At 35.0% G+C, this 21,784-nt stretch overlaps 1 protein-coding gene across 3 annotated transcripts in view; it reads right to left on the bottom strand.

Annotated features, from left to right (window-relative positions):
* Nucleotides 1–21,784, bottom strand: part of FAM169A (family with sequence similarity 169 member A) — a 68,673-nt gene that overhangs the window by 26,529 nt on the left and 20,360 nt on the right. For 2 of the 3 annotated variants that reach the window (XM_037000365.2, XM_017647752.3), the window contains exons 5-6: nt 20,505–20,676; nt 6,858–7,037 (exon numbers count right to left, since the gene is read on the bottom strand). In XM_037000365.2, coding sequence (XP_036856260.2) covers nt 6,858–7,037; nt 20,505–20,676 — 352 coding nt within the window. The remainder of the gene's footprint in view (nt 1–6,857; nt 7,038–20,504; nt 20,677–21,784) is intronic. The other variant, XM_073235057.1, reaches the window with a different exon arrangement.

The raw sequence follows: 21,784 nt of genomic DNA, 5'->3' as shown, positions 1-21,784 counted from the left end.
ACCGCTCACCCCAAAGGATAAATCCACTGGGCAGAAAATAACTAAGGACACAGGGGCACTGAACAGCACACTAGAACAGATGGACCTAATAGACATCTATAGAACTCTACATCCAAAAGCAACAGGATATACATTCTTCTCAAGTGCACATGGAACATTCTCCAGAATAGACCACATACTAGCCCACAAAAAGAGCCTCAGTAAATTCCAAGATATTGAAATTCTACCAACCAATTTTTCAGACCACAAAGGTATAAAAGTAGAAATAAATTCTACAAAGAAAACAAAAAGGCTCACAAACACATGGAGGCTTAACAACATGCTTCTAAATAATCAATGGATCAACGAACAAATCAAAATAGAGATCAAGGAATATAGAGAAACAAATGACAACAACAACACAAAGCCCCAACTTCTCTGGGACGCAGCAGAAGCAGTCTTAAGAGGAAAGTATATAGCGATCCAGGCACACTTGAAGAAGGAAGAACAATCCCAAATGAATAGTCTAACATCACAATTATTGAAACTGGAAAAAGAAGAACAAATGAGGCCTAAAGTCAGCAGAAGGAGGGACATAATAGAGATCAGAGAACAAACAAACAAAATTGAGAAGAATAAAACAATAGCAAAAATCAATGAAACCAAGAGCTGGTTCTTTGAGAAAATAAACAAAATAGATAAGCCTCTAGCCAAACTTATTAAGAGAAAAAGAGAATCAACACAAATCAACAGCATCAGAAATAAGAACGGAAAAATCACGACAGACTCCACAGAAATACAAAGAATTATTAAAGACTACTATGAAAACCTATATGCCAACAAGCTGGAAAACCTAGAAGAAATGGACAACTTCCCAGAAAAATACAACCTTCCAAGACTGACGAAGGAAGAAACACAAAAGTTAAACAAACCAATTACAAGCAAAGAAATTGAAATGGTAATCAAAAAACTACAGAACAACAAAACCCCCGGGCCGGACGAATTTACCTCGGAATTTTATCAGACACACAGAGAAGACATAATACCCATTCTCCTTAAAGTTTTCCAAAAAAATAGAAGAGGAGGGAATACTCCCAAACTCATTCTATGAAGCCAACATCACCCTAATACCAAAACCAGGCAAAGACCCCACCAAAAAAGGAAATTACAGACCAACATCCCTGATGAATGTAGATGCAAAAATACTCAATAAAATATTAGCAAACAGAATTCAACAGCATATCAAAAGGATCATACACCATGACCAAGTGGGATTCATCCCAGGGATGCAAGGATGGTACAACATTCAAAAATCCATCAACATCATCCACCACATCAACAAAAAGAAAGACAAAAACCACATGATCATCTCCATAGATGCTGAAAAAGCATTTGACAAAATTCAACATCCATTCATGATAAAAACTCTCAGCAAAATGGGAATAGAGGGCAAGTACCTCAACATAATAAAGGCCATATATGATAAATCCACAGCCAACATCACACCAAACAGCGGGAAGCTGTTAGCTTTTCCTCTGAGATCGGGAACTAGACAGGGATGCCCACTCTCCCCACTGTTATTTACCATAGTACTGGAGGTCCTAGCCACGGCAATCAGACAAAACAAAGAAATACAAGGAATCCAGATTGGTAAAGAAGTTAAACTGTCACTATTTGCAGATGATATGATATTGTACATAAAAAACCCTAAAGACTCCACACCAAAACTACTAGAACTGATATCAGAACACAGCAAAGTTGCAGGCTACAAAAGTAAAACACAGAAATCTGTAGCTTTCCTATACACTAACAATGAACCAATAGAAAGAGAAATCAGGAAAACAATTCCATTCACAATTGCATCAAAAAGAATAAAATACCTAGGAATAAACCTAACCAAAGAAGTGAAAGACCTATACCCTGAAAACTACAAGTCACTCTTAAGAGAAATTAACGGGGACACTAACAAATGAAAACTCATCCCATGCTCATGGCTAGGAAGAATTAATATCGTCAAAATGGCCATACTGCCCAAAGCAATATACAGATTCGATGCAATCCCTATCAAATTACCAGCAACATTCTTCAATGAACTGGAACAAATAATTCAAAAATTCATATGGAAACACCAAAGACCCCAAATAGCCAAAGCAATCCTGAGAAAGAAGAATAAAGTAGGGAGGATCTCACTCCCCAACTTCAAGCTCTACTACAATGAAACTGTACCCCATACACAAAAGTAAATTCAAAATGGATCAAAGACCTGAATGTAAGTCATGAAACCATAAAACTCTTAGGAAAAAACATAGGTAAAAACCTTTTAGACATAAACATGAGTGACCTCTTCTTGAACGTATCTCCCTGGGCAAGGAAAACAACAGCAATAATGAACAAGTGGGACTATATTAAGCTGAAAAGCTTCTGTACAGAAAAAGACACCATCAATAGAACAAAAAGGAACTCTACAGTATGGGAGAATATATTTGTAAATGACAGTTCCGATAAAGGCTTGACATCCAGAATATATAAAGAGCTCACACACCTCAACAAACAAAAAACAAATAATCCAATTAAAAAATGGGCAGAGGAGCTGAACAGACACTTCTCCAAAGAAGAAATTCAGATGGCCAACAGGCACATGAAAAGATGCTTCACATTGCTAATCATGGGAGAAATGCAAATTAAAATCACAATGAGATATCACCTCACACCAGTTAGGATGGCCACCATCCAAAAGACAAACAACAACAAATGTTGGCGAGGCTGTGGAGAAAGGGGAACCCTCCTACACTGCTGGTGGGAATGTAAATTAGTTCAACCATTGTGGAAAGCAGTATGGAGGTTCATCAAAATGCTCAAAACAGACTTACCATTTGACCCAGGAAATCCACTCCTAGGAATTTACCCTAAGAATGCAGCAATCAAGTTTGAGAAATACAGATGCACCCCCATGTTTATCGCAGCATTATTCACAATAGCCAAGAATTGGAAGCAACCTAAATGTCCATCGGTAGATGAATGGATAAAGAAGATGTGGTACATATACACAATGGAATACTACTCAGCCATAAGACAAGGGCAAATCCTACCATTTGCAGCAACATGGATGGAGCTGGAGGGTATTATGCTCAGTGAAATAAGCCAAGCGGAGAAAGAGAAATACCAAATGATTTCACTCATCTGTGGAGTATAAGAACAAAGGAAAAACTGAAGAAACAAAACAGCAGCGGAATCACAGAACCCAAGAATGGACTAACAGGTCCCAAAGGGAAAGGGGCTGGGGAGGATGGGTGGGTAGGGAGGGACAAGGGGGGGGAAGAAGGTGGGTATTAAGATTAGCATGCATAGTTGGGGGAGGGAGAAAGGGGAGGGCTGTACAACACAGAGAAGACAAGTAGTGATTCTACAACATTTTGCTATGCTGATGGACAGTGGCTGTAAAGTGGTTTATAGAGGGGCCCTGATATAGGGGAGAGCCTAGTAAACATAATATTCTTCATGTAGGTGTAGATTAATGATAAGAAAAAAAGAAAGAAAAGGAGGATTACTCCCTGATAGGATAAAACTAACTGTAAATCAATAATTAATGCATGCTTTAAATATCCTTAATTTTGATCACTTAAAGGCTGTCAGATGATCGGCTATGGAGGTACATTTTTCTGATAATATTCCTTTCTCTTAAAAAAAAAAAAAAAAGCAGTTTCTGTGTGGTGACCTCCAATGAGTTCTACACAATGGTATAAAGGGCATATCAAAGTGTGGGCAAAGGGTCTGTTTGTGTTTATACAGAGGATCAAAGCTTAATTTGGCTACCCAGAAAATGAACTACGATACGATATGAAGAAGAACTTCCAACATCAGCACTCTCTGAAAGAGTGATACCAGAAGATGATCATCAAAAAACCCTCAACAAAGATCCAGGCTATGCTGCAGTTGTAGCTGCATTCATCCCACTGGTTCCTGGACTTGCCAAGGGAATGAAGAAGGAGATATCTAAGCTGGCCTGTGCATACAGTAAAACAACAAATTTGACTGGATCTATACTGTTGGAACTCAAGCAAGAATTAGGAGAAGTGCAAGTTGTAGCACTCCAAAATCTTATGACTACAGACTATCTACTGTTAAAAGAACATATGGGATGTGAACAGTCCCCAGGAATGGGTTGTTTTAATTTGTCTGATTTCTCTCAGACTGTTCAAGTTCAGTTGGACAATATCCACCATATCATAGATAAGTTTTCACAAATGCCTAGGGTGCCTAACTGGTTTTCTTAGTTTCACTGGAGATGGCTGGTAATTATAGGTCTGCTTTGGTTATGTAACTGCATTCCTATTATGTTAATGTGTGTATGCAATTTAATTAGTAGTTTAAAACCTATACATGCTTAAGTTACTCTACAAGAAGATATGTCAAAGAAATAATCAATCTTCCCATGTTATCTTCCGTCTGCTACTCCTATAGCTTTTCGTCTTCCTTCCTAATTACAACCCTTAAATAGAATTCGTGCCTCATATAAAATTTACCGAGTATCATAATTCTTCCAAGTGGTAAAGATACCTCAAGACAAATACTGGGCATAAAAGCCACAGGGCATAAATCTGCAAAGAAGTAAAAAGCTAACCTTTTCAAACAATATTGCCTCTCTCTCACTTACCAACTTTACATTTCCCTGTATGGCCCCAGAAGATGACTGGTTAGCCAGAGACGGGTAAGATTCCTCAAGGGAGGAACAACCTAAGACAGGCACAGTTGCAGGGAAGCCATCAGGTGAGAAATTGGGGATCAACAGAGGTGAGGCTTAGAACCTCACCCCCCCTGTTTTGAGAGAAATCTTCTGCATCTGTGGATGTTTTGCTGCCCTTGTCTAGCTTGGATTAACACTTTTTCTACAGGCACACACCTGATCATCTAAATTTGCTCTCTTACAGCACTAAACTATGTTTTCTACCTTTACCTTGCATCTACCTACCACTTCAGCATTTTATTTAAAAAAAAAAATAATAATAATAATAATAATGGAGAAATGTGGGATTCACATATAAATCAAGTATAAAAATCAAATGAATATTCATATTTGACCTGATTGTTTATAGTTCATAATGTGTGATCAAAACTGAAAGTTTCTGTGATGACTGCCCTTGTACTGTTCATCATGTAAGAACTTATTCACCATGTAAGAACTTGTTCGTTATGCTTCAGAAGATTGGAGACTGGTGAGAATTAGGCTTGGGGTGGATTAATGATTGTACATTGAGCATTGAGTCCCCTATACAGAATTTTATTGTTGTTAACAACCATTTTGATCAATAAATATGAGAGATGCCCTCTCAAAAAAAGTAAATAAATAAATAAATAAAGGTGAAATAAAGGCTTATCTAGGTAAAAAAAAAAAAAGAAAAGAAAAAGAAAAAGGCAGCTATGTGGCTTTACATAAAGGCAAATATTAATCCACTAATAGTTTTTAAAATATCACCACACAGTATATCCATAGAATGGAACACTAAACAACATTGAAAATGAATAGAACTATGTTAATCCATATGGATGAATCTCATAAACCTAACAATGAGTATAGACAGCAAACTACAGAAGAATTTATACCGTACATATCATTTATATAAAGTTTTTATATAAAACATACTGTTGCAGGATCTATACACATATAATAAAAGTGTAACAAACACACGGGGAAAATAGATGCAAATTGAGAAGAGTGCTACTGTCAGGGAGGGGAGTGAGCTAATTGGATAGGAGGAGTACTGCTGTGATAGCAATGATCTATTTTGCATAGATGGTACATACTGGTGTGTCTATTGTTACTTTATTTACCTTTTTGTAGGTCTGAAATTCTTATTTGTTTTTATTTATAAAGCTATCACAGACCAAAGAAAAAATGTTCTAAGTATCTGAATAGACTTATCTCCAAAGAAGATACAGATATGGCCAATAAGCACATGAAAAGATGAAAATAAAATGAAAATCAAAATTATAATGAGATACCACCTCATACCACGAGTATGGCTATAATCAAAAACACAGAGAATAACAAGTATTAGCAACTGTATGGAGAAACTGCAACTTTTATATGTTGTTTATGGGACTGTGACATGGCACAGTTGCTATGGAAAAGCCTGGCAGTTCATTAAAATGTTATAAACAGAGTCACTACATAACCCAGCAATTCTATCCACACCCAGGTATGTATACAGAAATCTCCACACAAAAACTACACAAATGTTCACAGCAGCATTATTCATAACACTAAAAGGTAGAAACAACCCCAAAGTCCATCAACTGATGATGGAGAAAATACATGGCATATCCATACAATGGATAAAATGGAACACTGATTCATGCTACAACATGGATGAACCTTGAAACATTATGCAAAAGGCAAGAAGGTAGACACACAAAGGGCTTATAAGATAATTGTATCATATGACTCTTCATATGAAATGCTCAGAACAGATAAATCCATAGAGACAGAAAACAGATTAGTGGTTCCTAGTGAATGGAAGAATGGGGAAATGAAAAGTGACTACTAATTAGTGCAGGGTTTCTTTTTGTAGTAAGGAGAATGTTCTGCAATTAGACAGTGGTTATGGGGGCACAGATGTGAATATACTAAAACCACTGAGTTGTACACTTTAAGAGGGTAAATTTTATGGTATGCGAATTATATTTCCATTTTTTTAAAAAGCTATCACACCCCTGAAAAGCCATATAAATGAGATAACAGCACATTTGCAAAATTAAGCCCAGGAACTAAAGAAATCAAATTATTTAATATTGATATACGCACATTTACAATATTCTATAGAAACAAATCAGAAGTGACACTGACACAAGTTTAACATTTTTAACTTAATCCACTTTACCTGTGTACATGAGAGAGGACAGAGGATATCGCAAGCCAAGTGCATCTTCTGTAAAGGAATCAACAAAGTCCTCTAGCATATGAAGCCCAAAATCCTTGCCTCGATATTTCTTTCTTATAAACATTGTATCAAGAACTGGCAGCTGGTAGCTTTGGGTAAGAAATGAGGCACATATGCTTCCTGCAGTCATAAAAAACAGAAACCCAACAATATTTCACATTAAAAGGCCATATATGTACACACATTTACAGAACATGAGTTAACAGTCTTCCCAAAAATGATTTATTCCTATATAAAGAGTTTTAAAGAATGTATTAATTTTATAAAATAAAATGCTTTCTAGCTGCTATTACACATCATAATGTACATATGTGATAATGAGAGCTGTGGATTTTGTTTGCCATCAATAACATCTAGACAAATAAGTATTACCATTTTAAGAACTACATAGTTAAATATATGCCTTGCCTACGGTTTTCAGCCCCGGGGCAAGTTCACCATGGATTCAGTGAGACTAAGAAATGACAACAGAATATTCTTGGGGTGAAAGGCTTTATACCCAGCTTTATTCTCATGGTGGTAGGTCAAGCACTAGAATAACATGTGCATCCAGCAGTCTGCAGGTCCATAATCCACCTCTGTCTCTGGCACTTCCCAGAGCACTGGGCAGAGCTCTTAATATAGTGACTCAATCAGTAATAGCTCATTGCCTATGGGTGTGGGAGTATTAGCTTAGCAGTAGGCCAATTACATCACAAAGTAGTTTAGGGTCAGGTGATGATCCTGGCCATAGAAACTTCCATTTTCCCTACAATATCTATCACTGTTTATAGACTTATACAACTTTAAAATTCATCTACTACTAAATTTTCAAATTAAAGGAGTATTTGATTATTGTATATAATTTATAATATATGAAGTAACTAATTCCAACCTTAGTACCTGAACATTCACCATTTCCCTTTACTTTTTCTCTAGTGAAGTCTGAATTTTTTGTACTAATGATGACAAAAGTTAATTAGTTTTTCACAATTTTAAGGACTAAGGATTAGGACTAATTGAGAATATCTGTCTTAGAAATGATTAAGTCAGTAATCTTTTTGCTGTGAATATACTATTTAAAATATCTTGTATGTTGAAGGTTAAACAGAAGAAATAATTTGAAGTAGTATCTAAGTATGCCTCTCATTATACAGCTGTACTGATTTGTCTTTTAAGAACCCTGATTTGGGTTTTGACTCTCCAAATGGATGTGTTAGCTCCTTTAACATTAGTATCTTAAAGTTTAGGGCATTCAATTTTCTATTAACTTTAATATTTATTCATAATTATAAATTTTCTACTCCTTTCGTTCTCAAATAAAATAATCTATTCTCAGATGATTCATGTAATTTTGGATCATCTTAAACAAAATTTTGGTTAATAAACATCTCACAAATTGACTTTTGCCAATTATATAACTTGATGAGTAATATAAAGACTTTTTTTACTTCAGCCAAATGATTTGAGTTTTTTATGATTAAATTGGAGAATTTCAGTAACTTTCTGTAATAGTCTCCAAGGCTATCAACTAATTTAGATTTAGAATAGGTAATGCCTATTGTTATATACTTAGATCTTAACTGCTGACATTCAGGATATTTCTAAAGGTCAAAGTATCTTATATAGTTGACTATAATTAATAATATTGTATACTTGAAATTTGCTAAATAAAAAGGTATATCTTAAGTGTTATCATAACACACAAAAAAGAAAATGGTAACGGTGAGGCAGTAGACATGTTAATTCAAGAAATTTTAGTGAATATTTCATAATGTGTAAGTGTATCATATCATCAAGTTGTACATCTTAAATATATATATAACTTTCAATTGTCAATTATACTCAATAAAGCTGAAACAAATACATTTCTCATACAAGTCTAACAGGTAGTCTCACCAACAAGCTACTATGACCACTTAGTTTTTAATGTGTTGAAATCAGGGTTTTCTCATAACTGTTAAAAGTGATTAAGAAATTAAAAGACATTATTTTGAAAGTAGTAGCAGTTCAAAGGACAAAGTGAAAGTGAGCAAAGAAAGCACTACATACTTCTAGTTCTCAATACAAAATCTGTCCATTAGTATTGTGCATGCTTAAGGTTTCTTACGAAAGAATACTAAGTTTAGGAAGGAAATTTCCCACAATTTTTTTTCCACATAAACATTCCTTTTAGTAGAGAAAAGGTAAATTCCAACATCTGTAATAGCATTAAGTGGTAAATTTATGAAACTAGTACTGTTCATGAAGTTTAGAGCTCTTCTACTATTTAGGTGCCATGCACATACTCATTTCAAAAAAATAAAGGGCAAAAAAACTTCCCATGTTACCATAGTTTCTTCAGATACCTCAACAGCTGCAAATGATAGCACAATTGCCTAGGAAAGCAAAAACCACAATCTACCACCTTAAATGAAGTTTTCATTAAATTTATTGACTGAAATGAAGTTAAATTTAGCATTGCACATGGTAGACTGAATATCTGTATTCCTCAAAGTTCTATCTTCAGCCACTTTCTCTTTCTATGTGCTCTCTCTGGGTAATCTCACCAACTTCCAAATCTCCTACCATTTATCCAAATGCTGATAACCACTAATCTTTACTTTCTGTAATGAATGAGACTTATTTCCAGACCAAGAATGGAAGAGATCATATAAAGGTAAATACAGACCATATGATCATTTCAATATATGGAGAAAAAGCTTTTGACAAAATCTAGTATCCTTCATGATAAAAATATTCAATGTCTTCAACCTGATAAAGGGATCAATGAAAACCCACAGGTAACATCACACTTAATGATGAAAGACTGGATATGTCCACCTAAAAATTAGGAAGACAAAAATGTTCATGCTCACTTCTCTTCAACATTGTACTGGAGGTTGTAGCCAGGGCAATTAGGCAAGAAAAGGAAATAAAAGGCACTCAGATTGGAAAGAAAGGAGCTAAACTATATTCACAGATGGCATGATCTTGTATACAGAAAACCTTAATGAAGCCAGTAAAAAATTTATTAAAACTAGTAAGTTCAGCAAGGTTGCAGGATACAAGATCAATATACAAAAATCAACTGTATTTCTATAACCAGCAATGAATAATCTAAAAATTAAGAAAATAATTCTAATTACATAAATATCAACAAATAATAAAATTCTTTGGAATAAATTTAACAAAAGAAGTGTAAAAATTGTATACTGAAAACTAGAAACATTGGTATAACAAAATTAAAGAATACATAAATAAATGGAAATAGACCCCATGTTCATGGATAGGAAGACTTAACATTGTTAAGATGTCTAATACTCCTCAAATTGACCTACATATTCAAAATCCCAGCTGGATTTTTTGTAAATTGACAAGGTGATTCTAAAATTTTATGGAAATGCAAAAGACCACAAATAGCCAAAACAATTCTAACAAAAAGGAAGAAAGTTAGAGGACTCAGAAAAACTTACAAAGGCACAGTAATCAAAACAGTGTGGTACTAGCACAAAAATAGATAAAGAGATCAATAGACTAGAATTGAGGGTTCAGAAACACAACCTTATATTTATGGTCAACTGATTTTCAACAGGGGTTTTAAGGCAACTCTATGGGAAAAAAATAGTCTTTTCCATGAATGGTGCTGGGAAAATGAGATATCCACATACTCAAAAGAGTAATGTTGGACTTCCTCACATCATATACAAAAGTTAACTACAAGTGGATCATTAACCTAAATGTAAGTGCTAAAACTATACAACTCTTTAAAGAAAACATGCTGGTAAATCTTCCACCTGCATGTCTCCTAACAAACACTTATCTGCTGTCTATTATTACAGATTAGCTTACTTGGAATTTTATAAAATGGAATCATACAGTATATACATTTTTTTTAGTCTGGGTTCTTCCACTCAACATAGTTGTTTTGAGGTCCATTCTATTATAATTCACATTATCATAAAATTCACCCTTTAAAGTGATTTTTAGCTTATTCATAAAGTTGTGCAACCATTACCACTATCTAATTCCGTAACATTTTCATCACCTCAAAAAGAACTGTATACCCATTAGCAGTCACTCCTCAGTTCCCTTACCCATAATGCGTAGAAACCACCGATCTACTTTCTGTCTGGATTATTTATCTTTAAGTTTTAAAAATCTTTTATTGTGTTAAGGACACATATGATCTACTCTCAAACACATTTTTAAGTATAGAATACAATATTGTTAACTATAGGCATAAAGTTATACAGCAGATATCTAAAAATTACTCATCGTTCATCACTGAAGCTTTAAACCTATTAATTAGCAATTCCCCATTTCTCCCTCCCTTTGCCCTTGGTAACCACTGTTCTGCTTCTATGAGTCTGAATGTTTTAGATACATCACATAATTGCAATTATGCAGCTACCGTCCTTCTGTGACTGGTTTATTTCCTCAGCAAAATGTCCTCAGGTTCACTCACGTTGTTCCAGGACTTATATTTTTTAAGGCTGAATATATTTCATTATATACATACATATATAATATATATATATATATAAAATAGACACACACACCACATTTTCTTTATCCATTTATCCACTGATGGACATTTAGGTTATTACCACATCTTGGCTATTGTGAAAAGTACTACAATGAACATGGGATTACTAGTATCTCTTTGGGATCCTCATTCCCATTCTTTTGGATAAATATCCAGATATAGGATTGCTGGATCATATAGTAGTTCTATCTTTAATTTTCTGAGGAAACTCCATGCTATTTTTCATAGGGGTTGCACCATTTAGCATTCCCATAAACAGTGTACAAGGGTTCCAATTTTCTATATTCTCACCAACACTTAATTGTCTTTTTTTTTTAATAGTCACCTGACAGATATGAAGTAATACCTTGATGTAGTTTTGATTTGCATTTTCTCGATCATTAGTGATGTTGAACATTTTCTGTTACATCTATTGGCCACTTGTATGTCTTCTTCGGAGAAATGTCTATTCAAATACTTAGTTTTAATCAGCTTTTATTTGCCTTTTTATTATCAAGTTGTAAGCATTCTTTATATACTCTGGATAAAGCCCTCTATCAGATAAATAATTTGGAAATATTTTCTTCCATTTTGTGAGTTGTATTATAACAAACCAAACAGGGAAGCTTAACATAAGAAGTTTCATTTTTGCTTAACTAACAGTCTTAAACAGGTGTTCCTATAAGTGGATAGCTTTCTGACAATCATCTGGCAACTGTTTCAGTTACCTAATGTTGCCAAGCAAACCAGACCAAAATGTATTGGCTTAAAACAAAAATATATCATTTCATTATTAATCACCCCTCATATGGTATCACATAGGGCACTGGAACAGTGAAAGGTCCAAATGGCTTCACTTCCCCAGCAGGCAGTTTATACTGACTGCTGACTAGAAGCACAGCTGGGCTTCCCAGCTGGCTCCTCAGTTCTTTTCAATGTAACTGTTTGAGCTTCCTCACCACATGGTGGTCTTGCGGAAGTTTTATTACTTACATGGTGACTAGCTATTGAGAGTACTAACATGGAAACTGACAGGCCTTAAGATTTAGCACAATGTCAGTTGTACTCTATTCTACTGGTTAAAGTGAGTCACAGGGCCAGCCCAGATTCAAGCAGGGCACACAAGGACATAAATACTACACAAGGAAGCATGGTTCACTGGGAGCCACCACAGTGACAGACTACCACAGGAACTCAGGTTCCTTCTATCTTGTGGCTTCCCCATCCCCTAGGTTCTCAGAGTCTTTTGCATTCAGAATACAGATGTGGAAAAAAAATGCACCTTAATGACTTTGATTAAATACTTAATGTGATTAAATGCTTAATCACATTATCCTTACATAAAATTCTTTGATAGCTTCCTTGCCAATAAGATAAAAATCCGTATTTCATTACTTTGGGAAAAACTAGTCACATAGTTCCACCTAGTTGTGAAAGTGAATAGAAAATATGATCCCGGATTGGACAGCTGCTGTTAAGAATAATATATAGAAAAGAAATCACAAATATTGGTGGACAACTACATGCTCAGCCAACTTTCCCATTTCTCTTACCTCCAAGTCAATTAACATTTCCTTTTTAACTGTCAGGAAGTCAATGATCACATCTCAGCAGATAATACCTTTTGCTGGCAGACTCCCTCCATAGTAATTGTGATTACCTCAGGTTGTTTTCTGTAATTTATATCTCCACACCAATACTCACAAACAGACATACTTTGATCTCATCCACATTTTAAAGTTACATTGACTTCTGTGGCCTACATAAATATCCACATTTCCCTCACTTGATCTGACTTACATTTTTAACTACGTATCTCTACTATGTCCCATAGGAAAATTGAACTTTAGGTGTCAAAACTGAACTCAAGTATTACTAAATCCACCTCCTTCTGTATTCCCAATCTTAGTCAACAGCATCCCATCTGTTAAAAGATGGGAAAGGCACCCAGCCAAAACCCTCAACATTCATCAACAGTTCTTCCCCTTCCCTTCTAGAAAACAGACAATGGAGTCACGATATTCTGTCTTCCAAACATCTCTCAATGTTTCCTTCTCTATCCCTACAGCCACTTCCCTGGTGTTGGTGTGTCCTTCAACAGGACTTCTAAAACAGCTCTTTTAATTGACTTCCCTAACTTCAGAATTTCCCTATGCATCACCAAGTACTGCAAAAATTATCTCCCGAAAATATTTAATCACATTACCCTCACATAAAGTCTTTGATAGCTTCCTTGCCAATAACATAAACATCCAAATTTCAATATGGCATTTAAGACTCTTCACAAGAGGACCTCCATCTTCACCTCTCCCCACTCCATAATCCCTACCCTTTCGTCCACCAGCTTTATTCACGATGGCATACCAAATACACCATGAACTTTCATGACTCTGTACCTTCTTTCATATATGTATATTCTATTCATAAGTTCACTAAGAATATTCTTTTCCTTTCCCCCATCTCTGTCTACTGACATCCTATTACTCTTCAAAGCCACTTTTAAATATTTCTCAATGATACCTTCCTCCAGGTAAAATGAACTGCTCTACTCTTCAAGGACTACTGCTGTAGATACTTCAAATATAGTACTTATCCAACTGAATTATGATTAGTTGTTTACTGACTGTAGTTTTGTCTCATCTACTAGATTTTTGGTGCTTTGAGGGCTGAACCCATGACCAGAAATCTTTATGTCTCCACTGTGAATGGAGTCAGCCCCATCTCCAAAAAACAGAACCCTACTGGAAAGCATATATGCTTTTTCAGATGGCTAAAACTTCATTTGAAAGCAAAGTAGCCACTTCATTCCCCAGTGATACATTTCAGGTAGCCACAGAGTAGTGTAGGTCTCCCCTATGCTTTAGTTCCTTTCCTTAAAAAAAAGCATTATATCTGGACAGACTCAAGGAGCTAAACTATAACCTCAATCCTTATCTAACAAACTTGTGCTCTGTTTTGCCTTTAACTATACTACCAATCCTTATTATTTTGTATCACAGTTTTATTATTCCTTAAAATAAATTTAGAACAGAAAGGCCAGAAATCTGAATTTCAGTGAAAAGGAAATGACTGACCATTTCAAAAAAAGAGGGAATCATTGATACACCTCTCTAGGTGTATCTATAAGGAAAGCTGACTAGCAAATGAAGGGAAAAAAATGCTTCCATTATAAATGAGTTCAAATGGAGACTACAAAAACCAAAAATATGTTCTCTAGTACTGATCATAAATCCTTTCAGTGGTGAGTCAATAGCGAATCAACAAGCTGACTTTATACTAGTTGACTGATTGTGTTTCCCCCATATGATTCTTTGTACTTTCCCAAAATATGGGTCTTCAAACTGGATCAAGGTATTTCATAGCTGAAGCCAAATAATGACATTTCCAAAATAGCAGCTATTGAGTATCCTCAATTTTACTTTTTTCCTCTCAGCTTGACTAAACTAAAGCATGGTGTTTTATTTGTATGTTTATCTTTCATATTTCTTGACACAGGGCAAAACAGTTATAAAGTACTACTGAATTAAAAGAGGACTTGTTTTGTTTTTCATTAGCAGCTTTCTAGTTAGTATATCCTTTTAATAGGTAGACCTGATCACTACAGGCCCTGTGAGGACTGGTTTTGTAATAGACACTGATTAGATTCTGGGAACAGGACTATTTTTTTTTAATGTTCACTTTCTGTTTTTAATCAAAGGTTTACATGGACATTAGAGTACAACAGTCCTTTAAGACCTGTTGGGGAAAAAACCAGTCATGTGACTGCTTCCCTGACCCACACACACAAATACACCTTCCAGTCCCCAGAAACGATTTTGAAATCACTTAACTGACCTTCTGGTATTTACCTGTGCATCTCTAAAGAACTTACTACTACTTGATATTTTCATTTTAGGCATGATTAACTGACTTATCATATGGAAGATGAGAATTCTCTCTCATTTACATTCACACACCCTAGTCCCAATACCACCATAACCACACTTTCTTTATATACTCCACCCCATTACCCAAATATAGTTACTTATGATTCTTGGTCAAATTCAGTGTTTGCATCATATGTATATATATAATATATTTATACTTTTTTTGACAACTGAGCCATGTAGTATATGACTTTTCATTTCCTGCACTATTTTTTGATTTGCATTAAAATGGTTTATGACTATTATTTGCCTCTAACTTATCCCCCAAAGTATCCCATAACTGTAAATCTTATCCTGATTAAGTACAAACATACCAGGTATTCCATATTCTTGAATCAATGTCCCAGAGCTTTCTGACCTGCTACAATCTGATCAATCTCCAGAAAAATGCTGTCCAAAAGAACTTTCTACAATGATGGAAATATTCTGTATCCTGTTCAGTATGGTAGTCCCTAGCCATATGTGGCTATTGAACGCTTACAATGTGACTAGTATGGCTGAAAATTGATTTTTAATTCTATTTAACTTTAATAGCCATGTAAAACTATTCGCTACCAATCTAGACAGAGCATTTCCAGAAATATATATAGCTGTGATTTGGGGATCTCGTTTCTTTCCTTAGTTTCCTGATCTGATTAGCTTTCTTGATTACTTCCTTATTTTATTACTTGATTACGTCCTTCCTTTACTTTAACCAGTTTTCCCATAAACTGTACTAGCTTCCTGAAAAAAGGGTGCATGACAGGTAACTTTTTTTTAATTGACCTGTCTTTTACTCATACAAAATTTCTTTTACTATCATACTTCATTGATAATTTGGACATAGAATTAAACTGGAAATCATTTTTCTTCAGTATCTTAAAGGCACTGTTTCACTTCTAGGATTCAGTTTTGCTGTTGAGAAATATAACATTCTGATTCTTGATCCTTTGTATAAATCTTTTTTCACTTTTTGGAGGCTTACAAAGTCTTCTCCATCCTAGATGTCCGGAAATTTCACAATAATCTATCTCAGTATGGGTCTATTTTAATTCATTATTATGGATACTCAGTGGATCCTTTTAATCTGGAAATGCATGTTCTATAGTTCTGAGAAATTTTCTCGAATTATTTCATTGACAATTTCCCCTCCAGTTTCTGTTCATTTCTTTTGAAACGTGTTATTCAGACTGTTCCTAGAATCTCATCTTTTCTTATTTTCCATCATTTAGGGTTTGTTTTTGTTATTGATCTCTTTTCTGATCAATTTCTTCAACTTCACCTTCCTTATACTAGAATTTTTAATTCCCAAGAGGTCTATGAACATTCTTTAAATGTACCTTATTCTCATTTATTAATGTCATGACTACTCTATATTCCAAAAATAGAGTTGTTTTGTTTTGTGTTTGCATTGTCTGTCTCTTCCAAATTGCTTGTATTCTTTTTTGTTTTGATCTCCATCTTTCATATGTGGCTTTCCCTAACTAAGCTATTCATTCATAGTTAGAACTGAGACATTAAAAAGCTGCTTAGATGCGTCTGTGTGGACGGTAGGTATTGCTGACAATAAACTTCACAGTTGATGATCTGACTGGGACCTTACCCAGGGGAACCCCTTACATGTATTGGCATTTTTAGAATTTTTTGCTCTTAGCCAAGTCAAATTCCTCAAAGGAAACTTTTTTGCTCCTTAACCATTACACAATTTTGAAATGCCATGTAGTTACACACCTTTGTTAACATCTAAAATTTTCATCTTAAATTTCAATAATTACATGAATATAACTTCCAGCATATTATCAAGATTAACTTCTAAGAAACTATTTACTTTCAAAATAATGTTAGACTCACAGAGAAGTTACAAAAATATATGAAGAGTTCCCAATGCCCTTCACCCAGCTTCCCCTAATGTTAACATCTTATCTCTCCAAAGTACTACTATCAAAATCAAGAAACCAATGTTGATAAAATACTATTAAACTACAGACCTTATATAAGTTTCACCAGTTTTCCCACTAATGCCTTTTTTCTGTTTCAGATTCCAATCCAGGATCCCATAATACATTTAGTAGTATCCACTTCAACTCTATAGTCTTTGATAATTCTTCCATCTTTCCTTGTCTTTCATGATCTTGAAACACTGGAAAATTATTGATTAGCTGTTTGGTAGAAAAACCTTCAGTTTGGCCTGTCTTATGTCTCCTCATGAGAAAATTAAGATGGTACATTTGGGCAAAGTTACCACAGAAATGATGGCATGCCCTTCTCAGACATTATATACATCAGGGGTCCCTGATGTTGACATGTCTTACTCCTAGTGATGCTAACCATATGATGTCTGGCATAATTGTCTGTGTAAATTTACTTTGTCCCTTTTCAATTAACAAATAATATTAATTAGAGAAAAAACAAAAACTATATCACTCTTTCAAATGTACAAAATGGACCCTAAAAACTATTACCAATTTGATAACTGTCATGATCCATTTAACAAACTATTCCTTTACTATTGAACTAACCACTCCTTAACACTCAATTTTACATTGTTCCTTTTTTCCCTTGAATTTATATTTCTATGTTTATTCTACAGAACTATCCTGATATAATATATTTTTATTTGGATTATAGACTTACTGATTATCCAATCATTCTTCCCTGCAAACACATATCTTACAATAAACACAAATTTTTTAAATTTTCTGCAACCATATGGTTCTAAGTATCAATCTAAAAGAAATTTTGAATTAGCATCATAATTAGTATTAGTACATGATGGGTCAAAACACAAGTATACTATACATTTGGAGAACTAATTATTAAGCAAAATATAAAATTTTACAGAAAAGGCATCTCTTAATGATGGAGCTTACTTCTTTTTCTTTGGTTTATGAGTTCATGAATGAATATTCCTTACTAACACAATGAGACAAGCTTCAGTATTAATCCTATTCCTATTTTTTATTTTCACAGGTAAAAGTGCCTAGTAACCATAAAAAGACCAGAAAACCTATCATTATAGTGACATTACTCAACTCTGTGAGCTCCCTTAGTTATGCGCCAGATATTACCCAACCATCTACTGTAAAAAAACGTTGTAATAATCTGACATCCACCCAACCCAAAAATACAAACTATAAGTCCCTCACAGTGATATCTTTATTTCAGGCAAAGAAGTATTCATATATTTCTTTGAATTTCATTGTACTATAATAGGATTTGATCTCATAAACAAAGTCTCCTTATATATATCAAGGCTATTTATGTCTGTTATTATCCCAATATACCTATTTGTTCATTAAAAATCATTAATAAGAGATATCATATGGCTTTCATTAACTATAAGTTTGCTTAATGAAGATTTTATCTTTCTGCTACTGGAACAGCTTTTTTCCTGGTATGTTTATTAGAAATGCTTCTGTCACAAAGTATTTTAATAATTGTTCTGGACTATTTTTCTACAATATTTTATGTTGTTTCCTCTGTAGAAAAAATACTTCCAGAGTAAGTTAAATGGTTACTCATTCAAAGGTTAGTGTAAGCACACCTAATTCACTATTACCTTGTAGATGGGACCCAGAGCTTAAAGTGGGAAAGAACTAAAATAAATAGTAAGACATAAGGCAATTAGTAGAGAAGCATGGAAGGTGCTAAAAGTGGTATGCAAGTAGCAGTTGGGAGCTTGAGGATATAAAATTTAGTTAAGAACCAGAAAGAGCAAAAATAGACACCAGGTCCCAGAGGAGAGGGGGAGACCCAAATGCACATAAAATGAAGAGCAGCACACTCCTATAATCAAGTACTGATCAGAAATACTAAAGAGGGGATATTATGCCTTTTAACTGTGTGTCTTTCATCTAAAGCAAGCTCTGAAAATAAAAAGTATAAACTAATAATGTACTCCAAATGTCTATGAGCTAGTATTAAGTAGGTAACTCCCCTGGGGCCAGAGTGAGAAGCAAAAAGCCTCCAATTCCCACAGGAATTATCTTGTATATAATAAAGCATACTGCAATTAAACCATACCCCAGCCCCAAACTTTTTAAAACATTTTAAAAACAACAAAATGATGCCTTTTATGTGATGCAGCACTAAGCTTCCATCTAGCAAACATTACTCTACCCCACATCTTTCTGAAGTTACATAAATTAATGGTTCTATATCAAATTTATACAAGAATAAAAGAGCATATTAAAGGCAAATCAAAGTATTTACTAAACAGCAAAACCATTTTTAACTATACATCAGTTTTTATTCTTGAGAAAAAGTGACCTTCTTTTTATTGACTAAATGTATTAATTCTCATCATAAATCTGTACTATGTGAATAAGGTATCAGTCACTAATGTTCTTCAAATCAGCAGTGAATATGGTGTGATATTTAGACTGGATCTGACCAAATTTGGCTAAATTTGGAAAGCCTGAAATGAAAAGAGAAAAAGAATGCCAATGTTCTCTGTGAAAGGTCTTTTCGTCAAGTACAGAACAAGGCTGACTTTGTTACATGGTGGTCATGAGGAGTAGGGTGTATGTGTAACATGGAGTAGGCAGGTTAGAGCTTTCTGGCTCCAGTAGCTCTAGGGAGCTGAATGAACTGGAAAACAGGGAAAGCCAGATGAAGCTGCACTAATCTCTCAGGAATATGGTATAGCTGGGTCTTAGGATCAGAAATTCAAACTTCAGATTAACAATTTCAAAGCTGCTTGGACTCTCTAAATATATTAAAGTACTTTGTTTTTCATGGTAATTGGCAAAGGCTGCCTTTAATATGTCAGGCTGAATCAACTGTATTAGGCAGAAAAAGACTATGTACTTGGTCCACAGGTAGACAGGGGTTTTAAAAGGAGCCAGTGACAGTGATAGCAGCAGGCATCAAAGTGCTAAGCTTTAAATAAAAGGAACGAAGTGGTAGGGAGAGAAGACAGACAAATCTGAGGCTCAACATATAACTCTCTGTCCACATATGTGGAGAAATCTTCCTCTCTGTCAAATGCTTATTTTTATTTTTTTTAAATCAAAACACTTTCCTAACAATCTTCACTTATGCAGAATAGTTGAATCAAAGTTACTCCCAAGAAATAATGAGTAAAATCACCTCAATCTGCACCCTAGAATTTAATTTAAAAGGGATACCAACACAGTTGGGGTAAAAAAAGGAGGTTTCCATAATACATAGTTTAAATAACTGTTAAAGACTCACCTGTAGGCTTAACTGAATAAAACCCAATGGCCTCTCCTCTCTTCCACAGAATCTTAGCATAATCAGTACTGCTATGACACAGGAATGGTATCTCATTTCTCTCCATTTCCTGTTTTCTATAAATAATTCGATTCAGAATATACAGAACCACTCTCTCCCCAAGAGTTCTCACCTACAAAGAGAGTCAGACACCAAGCACAACAGTTATAATATGCATCAATTCAGAGGCGCTATTTACCTTGTGCTTGCTCCCTGCCTCCACACCTCATACGGGCACTCAAAACACACTGAATGCATTCAAAATGACTTATAAAACATTTCATCGTCACAGGGATGAGACTAATCATTCATACCAAGAACAATCCATTTCTATAAACGTATGTTCTGCATGGAATACTGCCTCTCAGCAAAATTCTTAAACAGGCAAAATGGGTTTCCAGTGTACCAATCCCCAGCATGCCTTCTCTAAAACTCAGTGTTTTTTTTTCGGCTTCCACCTGCCCAGATCTACCCTACCCTAACTTGCACCCACCACCTCTACTGTTTCAACTCTTTTTCACCCAATTCCAGCCTGAAAAAAAAAATAAAATTAAAAAGCATTTAGTTTTATCCCCCTGAAGACTTGAAGGACAACAGCCTCATTTGATGAGCAAAGCCATAATTATGCTCTTGAGAAAGCAATCTATCTCATGGTTTCCAGGTAAACTCTCCTTGAACAGTCGTGTCTTTGTCGTCTAAATGTAAGGAATACCGAGCTCTGCGGACACACATACCCCTCTGCCACACCAGATGAGGAATGACAGTGGCACCAGGGAAGTCAGGTAAAAACATCCTTGGGGCAATCACAGAATGAAAACAAGGCTTCACTTTCTACATGCAGGGCTACACAGTCACAGGGACCCTCTCACCAACTTTCTAACATAAGACAATGGAATTTTCCCCATAGACATGTTTCACTGCTCAAAACAAGAGCTCTAGCCATTAAGTCTATTTTCCCCAAGCCTTCTTAAAGAAAAACTAGAGCGTCCACCAATTAGGTGAGTGGAGACAAAAAGCATTAACCATACTAACCATCCACCCACACCCTACTCTAAAAAACATCCCCAATAGGGGATCTGTGATACCAAACCACATCTGAAATGACAAAGCTCACTAGCTTACAAGGGAACCCATTCCTTCCTTGAACAGCTCTGACCAGCATAAAATTCCTCACACTGAGCTGAAATCTATTTGTCAAAGACTATACTTTGATATTCTAGAGCCACACAGCCTATAGATAT

This window comes from Manis javanica, chromosome 1, assembly GCF_040802235.1.
Source record: "Manis javanica isolate MJ-LG chromosome 1, MJ_LKY, whole genome shotgun sequence".
In the NCBI taxonomy this organism is placed as follows: Eukaryota; Metazoa; Chordata; class Mammalia; order Pholidota; family Manidae; genus Manis; species Manis javanica.
Note: the sequence above shows the minus strand (reverse complement) of the source record. Positions and strands in the feature narration are given on the sequence as shown.